Source organism: Miscanthus floridulus, chromosome 6, assembly GCF_019320115.1.
Source record: "Miscanthus floridulus cultivar M001 chromosome 6, ASM1932011v1, whole genome shotgun sequence".
NCBI lineage: Eukaryota > Viridiplantae > Streptophyta > Magnoliopsida > Poales > Poaceae > Miscanthus > Miscanthus floridulus.
Genome location: NC_089585.1, coordinates 8,373,311 through 8,383,618, shown reverse-complemented (window position 1 = coordinate 8,383,618; position 10,308 = coordinate 8,373,311). Strand labels below are relative to the sequence as shown.

The window sequence follows — 10,308 nt, the reverse complement described above, 5'->3', positions numbered from 1 at the left end:
AAACATATATTTTTATGGTTTTATTTAGCGGTCATGAAAAGTATTTATGAATCCAATCAAATAGAGTAACATGCCAAGTTTTTTTTTGATATTGGGGATTTATCTCCTCCTCTTCCTCCCCGGCGACGGCGAGGGGTAGGGTGGATTCGTTTTCTCTACGGCGGCTCTGTTGAAGATGAGGGCAATATCGGTGTTAGCAACTTCCTCAGCTTTACGACATGGAGACTTGGTTTTTCGGACGGCGACATCAAGGCGGAGATCATGTGCCGCCATAGAATAATTTTCTCTGGTCTCTTCTCCGTTTTTTGGTTGGATCTGACCACGATGAAGGAATAGGGAGAATAAGTTTCAGATCAGTCTTCCTTATTCTTCGGTGGCAGGAAAAAAAGAAGACACAAGAAAGAATAAGTTTCTCCACTTCTCGTGTAGGAATGTTGGCCATCATTCATTAGGCCTATGTTCTCAGGTCTTTTGCCAAGTGTTTGCCTGTGCGGTCATCCATATGAATCATCGTGCAGGTTTGGAGTTGAGATTTAGAGCTAAACAAAGCGTGGGTACAATTTAGATGATCAGTTTCTGGATATACGTAGTGTATTCCAGAGTACTTGTAACGTGATGATGTACTCAGCTATAATTTAATATAATTCTTCTTTCATCTCAAAAAAAAACTTATTCTGGCTATAAGCAGCTTATAAGTTATACCAAACAGGTCCATAAGAGTTCGGGTTGATGTACTAAATGCTAATTTCATGACCGTGAACACTACTCGGAGTTATAATTTTACTAGGGTTTTGAATCTTGTCTAAAGACCATTAAATAATTGGTTCCATGTTTATAGTATATATATATATAGTTTTGGACCCTTTTTTCATAATCTCCAACTAACGTCTAATAATTAACCAGAGGAAATATACAAAATTACGAACCGAAGGGGTACATTGCGCTTTGAGGCACACGTTCTGGAAGAAGTTGGCTCCTCAGTCCGGCAAGGTACACTGTCCCAGGTGATCTTCCAAGATCTCTTGGCTGCGATCTCTTGGCAGGATCTTGCAGGATGTGAACCAACGACCGGGCACCATGACATAGAAACACGTACAATAATTGGCCGATGTGGACCATACATAGAAACAGCTATGACTGACTTAGCTTCTAGATTAAGGTCATCGCATCCTAATAAAAACTCCTAAGGAAATACTCGTCAGTTTCAAATTATAGGTCATTATAGATTTATCCTAACTTAATTTTTTTAGTTTTGACAAGTTTATAGAAAAAAACGTAAATATCTACAACATCACTAGACTCATTAGATACGTCATGACGTATATATTGATAGTGTATTTATTTGCTACGTAGATGTTAATATATTTTTGTATATAAACTTTGGTCAAAGGATTTAACGGCGTTGTGCTTTCAGTGGTAGGCGACGTTCCCGTCGATAGCGATGCGCCTGTAATGACTTTGTCAATCTCGAGATATGCCAGCATAGTCTTTCGGAGGTGCTCATAGGGGTAGGATTTGTGTACGTGTGTTCATAGGAGTGACTGTGCGTGCGTGTTGAGCGTCTACGTCTGTTCGTAAAAAAAAGTTACACAAATTTAACTTAAAGACAAAGCTAAAACGACTTACACTTCAGAACAGAGGCGTTAAGGCCACGAATCATGAGAATTTTGTTCATAAGCCAAAATATAATTATAAATTGTAAAGAGAGAAAATAAGTTAATAAAAAAAACAAAAGTTCTGTTATGTCACTAACATTTGGGTCCACCGCTTGCCAGGTATTCTACTAAGCCGAGGTTTTCGTCAAGCGTTGCGTATTAAGAAACCTTGTTGGATTATTTGCGACATGTGCTTAGCCATCACGTGTCGTCATTTGAGAGATTCGCTGAGGTCTGGAGGGCTTGACCAACACCAAAGATCCGCCTGGATTTGCATGCATGCGCTGAGATGACCGCCCAGAGAGATAGATCAGTCACTGTGAGCTCATTATATTAGGCTAGGATTAATTACTTCCACAACTGCGACAATGACTTGACTAGCTTGTTGGATCTTTACTTTGTTGACATGTTTATTTGAAGTTTGAACCAATCAACTAGTCAGAAATTACGTACATCGTTCTTTCTCTCTCAAATCTCAATGTACGTGTTGAACAGATTGAGCTAGCTCATTTTGACGTATCTGTTGCTTCAATTGTTCCATGGAAAAAGACATCGGCTACTGAGGAAGTTGAGGCTGAAGATGAACTCGACGATTTCTGCACAAATAGAAAACTGTGACCGGGAGGATTAGAAACTCAATGCGATCCTGACCGAGATCAGAGTTAGGAATGATCAATCAATCTCAAGATCTCATGAGATAGGTGTCCAAGAAATCGCGGGTGACACCGATCGATGGAGCATCCAGAAGAAATCGCGGGTGACACCGATCGATGGAGCATTCAGAATTGAGATGCAGAGCTTAACTTGCTTGTTTGACACGGGCGTTTGACTCCGTCACACTAATGTACGACAGTGTAATCTTGCGCCGATCCTGCATTGACGGACTCAATTCAGGAGTCATATTCTGGGACGATTTGGGATAATTCTTCCCTCGTCACGTACTGGATATCCTGAGATTTCAGATCAAACCGAATCGTGATCCTGATACCGTCGACCGACTCGAGACATATTTTTGCTTGGCCTGGCGATTTCAGCATCAGCTAGACAGCTAGCTTCTTACTTTGAGCTGGTGAGTAATACTATTGGCAGAAAACATCTCAATGTCTTGCATTTGCAATTAATAGAGTATCTTGCATTGATCGCGAGGTTGACAATGGTTACCTTTCTAATACTTCTTTGCTGAACCAGTGCGCTCGTCTAGCAGCCGGATCATTTCCACCGGTCATCAGCCCATCCATCACCTGCACCACGTGAAGTAGAAAGATGCATGAATTATACTTGATTTTCTTTCTGTTAGTTAGAGATTGGTTTAAGGAAATGAAATGAGTGTTTTTATTTCAACCGAGCAATAAATTAAGTGCACTGGAGAAGGGTGGTTTGGTTTCATACCTCCATCAGATTCAGATGGGCCGGTACGTACCATCTGTTCCATTGACGTCGCTCTCTGTGTATAAATAAAAAGTTTTTTAATGAAAAAAAATGAGTAATTCTACATATGTCAGTTTCATATGCGATGCAGTTTATGCACTGTTAGTGGAGTATGTCAACTCGTCATGCATTCGCCCAAAATAAGCAAGGTCAACTCGTCATTCGCCTGAAATAAGCAAGGTCAACTCGTCAGGAGAAAGATTTATACAGGTAACACATATATACACTGCAATAGACTACAGGAATGTTTGTTTGATGGAACTGATATGTTCACAGCAGCAGCAACGTCGCAACGACAATATATTGACCCTAAAGTCAGCAGCTCTGTTAGCATCATGATTGGCTGAACAGTTTCTTCTTCAACTTCAGAAGAATAGTATACAAGACATGCGAAAGAAACAGTCAAATATGCAAACCACGAGTTCAGGAGAGATGAACTGCATTTTTAGGCTCCGTTCGGCTTACCTTATAATCCGCACTATTCAGCTTGTTTTTTCAGCCGGAACAGTATTTTTCTCTCACAACAATTCAGTCAGAACAGTGTTTTCAGCCAAGTTAACCAAGTTTCAGCAAGCCGAACGGGGCCTTATTACTCTAGCCTCAAAATGTCAGCGCATCCTCCAAAAGTCAATCACACTTGATAATGATTTATAACATGTTCATTTTGTTGTTTCAACTGCTTTTTAATATGATCCATAGAATTTAGATGATGAACCATTAATAATCTTCCATGGAAATTCTACTATTTTAAATTAAAGTCAACTAGTACTAGAAAATGTGCCAAATATTTATGTTTTTTTCAAGATGTGTATCCTATAAAATTGCTCAGGACTAAGCATGGAGTACTGATAATAAAAGATGAAAACATTTTGATTCTGTTAATAATTATATATAGATGTATAAAACTATAAAACTGGCTTTGTGTCAGCCCTCACATACTTAAATGATTGGGAAGTCCACCACTCCAGGTGCAGCGATATAATTTGTCATGCTGGTAGTATGTTACTGTCAACATATCTTCTGTAGAATTGTGCCTGGTAATCTGATGCCCTCATTTTTGGCATGTAATCGGATTGTTTTCTATCTATTAATGAAATGACACGTGTTCGAGAAAAAAAATCCTATGCCCTCATTTCTAACATTGAGACTGTGCTCTGGTCTGCAGTGACCAGCAAATAGATAGCAGCAGCCATGAAGAACAGGACATGGCTACCTGGAAATAAGAACTTTTGTTTCAATACGCACACTGTCAAATGACTGGAACTAATCGAATGACCTGTGACATCTGAAAAAAATCACCAGCTATTGTCCTTAGTGCACCAGTACCAAGATGTTCGTTGATAACACAAACATGTAAGAACCAGAACCAAGCCTATCAGTAGGTGAACATGAAGCGGCAGGAGGGCAAACAAGACAAGTGGCCTTCATTGGGCATCCTATGTAGATAGTCGCTGCAGACAATTTTACATTTTGTAAATAGGTTGCTAAGATGATTGTGTAAACTAACTCACACCCTCCTTCCATTAATTTCCAAGCATTTACAGGCATCTAAGATGAAAGTGCACATTTTGCAGAATTGTCTGTAGTTCAGGTGCTGACTAATAAAAGGCTGATAGCTGCTTTTCTGCATTTCAGATGTCTTAGGCTCCTAAGATGCCAATATCACGGTATTGGTCTCAAAAAATGAAGTCAGTTGATTATGGAATAAGGATTAAAAAAAACACTAGACCAACCTACAAGGAACTAGTTGATTTTATATTAAGAAGAAAATAGACATCTAAATTCGCCTAGACAATGAGAGGGTACATCTGCACCTTCAACTGAGCTAGGCTCAGCTTCCTAAAGAATAAGGATACAGATGTTGATCACTACAAGACAAGAATGACTGCTCAGTGCTGTTTGTGTACTCGATGCAGTTCAAAATTTCAAACGGCCATAAGTTGTATCATAATGGTGAGATTGTCAGCAGGCCTCCGTGCAAAAATATGAAGCTCATAACTAACAAACTAAGACCATGCATGGGGAAGGGTTAGCTAAACCAGTAGGGTTCAAGTTTGAGTTAATTTCCCACTTTGTTACATCAACACAGAGAGTCAGTAGATGTCCTTGCAAGGGCTGAAAAATCACTAAAATGCAGCCCGTCTCACCCTGAGGACCCACTACCTACTCAAATTATCATCCCTTGATCCTAAAAAATTGATTGGAAACTCCTCTACACCCAAGACCACTCCCTCAACATTAGCCCATGGATCCAAACAGGGCCTTAAAGTTTAAAGACATCTGATGATGTTTTATGGTAACAATAATAAACTTGTTTGTAAATATGTAGTTGGAACGTAACGTGCCTAATTCTAGCATCTACATGTCAAATTTACACATCAAAATTTTTCCAAGCATGGATGATGATGAATCAGAAAAGGAAGGTGCATATAGCATCCCAACAGGAACCAGTTCAGTCTGACATTGATGGTGCGATATTTTCCTTGACATATGTATCTCTACATTTGTCGATGACAAGGAACATAAGCTGGAAACAGAATAACTTAGTTGTTACAGAAGTACATGAGCACATTCTGGGGTATTGGGACCAATAGTATAATCTGTAAGACTTGTGCCCTGTTCTTCAGCACTAAACAGTACTTTTTAGCGAAGGAACAATGTTATTCTCTCACAAGAAATCAGCAGCAGCAGCCATATTCGGTCCTGTTCCATGCTTCCTCAAACGGCATGAATTGGACTGCTGTTTCTCTTGCTTAGTTCAGGTCTATTCATTGGTGAGCTCACATGAAAAGTTGACTCCCTTGTATCCATCGATTCAATAAGCTGAAGGGAAAGAGCTGTGGGTTCCATGGAGCCAGAACTGGCCTCACCAATGCTGAGTTTAGACATACCAACAACATCATCTGCCTTAATCGCCTCCTTACCATTCAAAGGAGTTGGTTTTAGGATTTCATGGGTTGTGCCTGCTTCCTCCACATGGGCAACACTTGGAGGCCAAAGAGTTAGTGGAAGGGGGACAAACGCAGGGTAGAATGCTGGCACCGTCGGAACAGCTATGGTACTGAATGGTACACTGGAGTGCATCTCCAAATCTGGTAGTGTCAATGAAGGTTCTGCATATTCAGATTCCTCATGCTGCCTTAGCTGAAAAGTTGGCAATTGCTTAGCAAACTCTGCTTCCTTCTGATGCCCAAGATGTAAGGCCGGCAATTGATTTGAACTTGTAGCTTCATCTTGAGTATTTTGGATAGTAATTTGTTCCACAGCAGCTAGAGACTCGTCCATTGGCTGCAGATTGATGAGGGCAGCACAAAGATTAGAATGAAAGCGCATAGTGAATATAGACCAGCTCCAACATTAGATTATTACAAGAAAAGAGAAAGCATACCATTTCTGCAACCATGTCAAACAAGCTTGACCGCCTCTTCCGTCTTGATGAGTTTGTCTGTCTAATAAAGTACTTTTGAGCATGGCTTGCCACTTGAGTTGGGGTCCTGGAAACAACAAAGTTTCGAGATATTCCGCGCCAGTCTCCCTTACCAAGCTTCTGAAGACCCATCAGAAACATTCTATGCTCTTCTTCAGTCCAAGGTGTACCTGAAGCACAAAAATAGTCCCTTTAAAGTGGTGATGCGCACACCAAATAACTATAGAGGGAAAAAATACACAATAACACATTTCTCCAAAATATATTCATTTCAGAGAAGACAGTTGTTCCCTTGGAATTTGGCTAGCATGAATCTAAAGTTCATTCGTGCAAGATTCCACTCTTAGGCGCAAGACCACCCCAGAACCACACGACCACAAGAATAGTCCCATAAAGGTCAAAGAAAAGCAAACTTATAATCCCATTGTTGGGTATGTTTGTTTTGAAGACTGGAGAAGGTGGCTGGCCCAGGCATCCGATTTTGGACACTTGGGGTCGTATGGACCTGCCTAGCTAGAGCACTCCAGGCCAGGGTACGAACCAAACAAGCCATTATCCGCAGTTCCATTCCTGCTCTACTGGACTGGCAAAATGATATGTATAACTTCTACTTAATATAAATGAAAGGTGGCTCCTGCGTGTTCGAGAAAATAAAATGAAAGGTGGTTCTCCTGCTAATTCACATGAAAAAAGGCAAATAGGCTTTGTCCCCATCTGCATTTTTTCGAATCAAAATGTGGAGACACCTAAACAAGAGAGTTTCAGAGAATGCCAAACTCACATGCAACAGACGGCCTTAAAAATAGTTTTCAAGAAAAGGTAAGAACATTTACATAATGGAACATTGAATATGCCTAACTTAACTGCCTAGAAAAAAGGTAAAAAGGCCATGACAAACAAGCTTTGAACAACTAGACCCACCAGCTAATTTATTTCGCAAGCTATCTATACTCAAATTCTGGTTAGGAGAAACATGACAAGAAGAAATATATGCTGATCCCAAAGTTAAGTTATTTCAATTGGAAGCACAGGCAAACAGCTGTAGCAATACTATGATGCGCTGAGTTTAAGAAGTCATCAAATAGCGAAAGTGGCTCAGAACTATTACGGAGAAGAAGGGATCCTAACTTATAACATTTAAGCTTACATTTCTAAGCAAGGCAAGACAGGCCCTTGGTGGAGGATGATAAGATTTCCATATGCTTATTTGTTACATGAGACGAAAAAGAACACAAGACTCGGAAGAGGTAGTCAGATATTGTCTACTGACGAGATAAGATGTGAAGCAGAAACTCCAATCAATGCATAATATTGTTTCCATACAAAATGAATTGTTTCATCTGTGTGTGCATCCCCTATGTTCAAAACCATAGTACAAATGATAATGTGCTAAATATTATCTTGCTCTAGGTACCTTCATGGCAACTTGGCCAACACACATTTTTAGCATAAAGTGTACGAGAGACCACTTGAACTTGATGCACATGGTTTAAGACCTTCCAAATTTAAAAGCATCGGAAATAGGATAGTCCAGCAAGCATGATAAACCATTCAGTTAGCAAAGTCAAAACTGTCAAGCTCTACGGCAGATTAAGCATGATAAACCATTCAGTTAGCAAAGTCATAACTGTTAAGCTTTGCATGGAATTATCTCATACAAGGGAATTATTTTGAAGGTTTTGCTCTCTCTTGCAACATGGAATTATCTCAAACTCACAGCAGTATAACTTATTCACCTCATAACCATTAGCGCAGCTGATTCAACACCAATACCATCGTCTGTAAGAAAAAGCTAGTGATACTATATACTCTACCTTAACCTGTAAGCAAACCATGAAGTTGTTTGGTTCCTACAGTCCCTTTAAAGCCAAGTGCCAATAATGTACTGTATTGGACAATCACTGATTAAATAACATATCCCTACCAACACAGATACATTAAAGAAACATAGTGTGCACGCTTAGGACTGGTCAAAACAACTGGGAGTTTTATATGCCTAGATTCTTTTAGGATCAGATGATTAAAATAATAAATTAAAGGTGAAAGAGACATGAAGGGGACACTTTTGTGGGACTCTGTAGTCGTGGCCAACCACTGACTCTCTCGTGGGATGTGATCTATGAAGGTATTGTGATGCACATGTCAATGTAACTTAATCAGGTGGGAAAAGATATTTAGCTGATTTGATTTGTGTCGGCCATTCTGGACGGTTCCTGAAGGCTCCATCAGTCCATCCCCAACAATAATAGCGCCAAATATTTGAGTGAGTAGCAGATAAAGTAGTAAAAGGGAACGCTATTCCTATAGCATGTGTCCAAAAATACTGATATCAAGTGTGAATAGTTTTTTTTAAAAAATTTAGTTTCCTACGGAAATTTTGATTGCTTCTCAAATGGAGCAGGGGGGCCTACCACTCTTTGATCTCAATACTCGAAAGGACACTATAGTAGCTCTGGTTTTGTCATTATGTTCAGCGTTGCCATTTTAGTTGCCTGTGATTCTATGGAACAAAGGGAGAAAACTGAAAAGGAGATAAAAAAACATTAAACATGCCATGCAAATTACCCCCGCAGAATTTCAGGCAGTGGAGGCTGCCGATTGACAGAAAAAATGGGATCTTTCTTCTCTTGACTCAGAACAAAATGTACTGATACTAAGTACCAACCGCCCGGCGTGCTCCATGATGCAGCAGGCACATGCACATAGAACGCTACGAGTGCAACATAAGCAAACAGATACAAAATGAAGTACAATTAGCGAGCAAAGAGACAGCTTTCGCAGTTTCACCGTCGGACATGGCCGCAATTTATCGAGGAGGAGCGCATTTGAGAGATGAGAAGCGCTTCCGAAAATCTTGGCATCAGCAAACCAAAGGAATGGATCGATGTCGAAAAAAGCCTCACCTTTCTTGCGCTCGACGCGGCCATTCGTCGAGCAGGATGCGTGCCCGGGATCATCGGAAACGTAGCCGGCCCCGCCGTCTCCTCCTCCCCTGCCACCACCCACTCCTCCCGCCGGCGGCGACGAGCCCCCGGACCCGCCCCCGAGCGAGGACGCGATGCAGCTCATGCTGGCGCTCTTCTTCATCGCCGCCGGCGCCGGCGCCGTTGTGAGCCGCACGCCAAATAGCCTCACCCCGCCGCCGCCGGAGCGGGCGGGGCAGGTGCGCGAGTTGTGGCCGTTGTTGCTGCAGTGCGAGCACCGCCGCGTCATCGTCTCCGGCGGGGAGGCTCACGTACGTGCAACGCGCGCGGACGCGTGGACTTCGTACGTGCGACGAGCAGCGAGCGTTCCAAATGCGACGGCGTGTGCTCTGGGTTGCTCTCTCTTGACGATATTTTTGGGAGTGCGATATGTATTTAAAAGAACATGGCGAGACGAAATGACGAAAAAGCACACCACCTTCAGTTACGGGTGGCGGTAAACTCCGACAAAACGCAACCACTCAACTATTCCTATTTCTCTTCGCGATGTTTATTTGTAATCGTCGCTTTAAGTCCCATCAATTTCGGAATGATTCCTATGGGATTTTGTATTGGTGTAAAATTCTTGCAAAAAAGATATCAGTATGTGTCGGGAAAAAGAAAACGACTACTCTATAGGAGGTTTTGGTGAAGCAAATTATTGCCTTGTGTACTTAATTTCAGAAGCACGAAATCATCACATCTCTGACTCAACCAGAAGGATACATCTCAGACTTATGTATTTCTATTTGTTCACTGACTACATGGGTATTATTGAATCAGAATTAAGTGATAGATGATGTGTCCATCGACCGCAAGACCTCTATGGCCCCGT

At 41.3% G+C, this 10,308-nt stretch overlaps 1 protein-coding gene and 1 long non-coding RNA gene across 4 annotated transcripts; both read right to left on the bottom strand.

The window, feature by feature from the left end:
- Positions 1 to 1,302: 1,302 nt before the first annotated feature.
- Positions 1,303 to 4,370, bottom strand: LOC136457560 (uncharacterized). Of its 3 annotated transcripts, none has more exons than XR_010759746.1 (3): positions 3,045 to 4,370; positions 2,109 to 2,896; positions 1,303 to 1,939 (listed from the first exon to the last, which is right to left on the bottom strand). It is a non-coding gene; the product is annotated as an uncharacterized lncRNA (long non-coding RNA). The 3 variants fall into 3 exon arrangements; XR_010759745.1 differs by having other exon boundaries at positions 1,303 to 2,734; positions 2,817 to 2,896; XR_010759747.1 differs by having other exon boundaries at positions 1,303 to 2,896; positions 3,045 to 3,249; positions 4,023 to 4,370.
- A 1,121-nt stretch (positions 4,371 to 5,491) lies between these two features.
- Positions 5,492 to 9,838, bottom strand: LOC136461608 (transcription factor MYBS3-like). The gene is made up of 3 exons (XM_066460889.1): positions 9,414 to 9,838; positions 6,472 to 6,680; positions 5,492 to 6,371 (listed from the first exon to the last, which is right to left on the bottom strand). Exons 1-3 carry the CDS (start codon positions 9,721 to 9,723, stop codon positions 5,802 to 5,804), a joined length of 1,089 nt encoding a protein of 362 aa, XP_066316986.1. The 5' UTR covers positions 9,724 to 9,838; the 3' UTR covers positions 5,492 to 5,801.
- Positions 9,839 to 10,308: the final 470 nt, after the last annotated feature.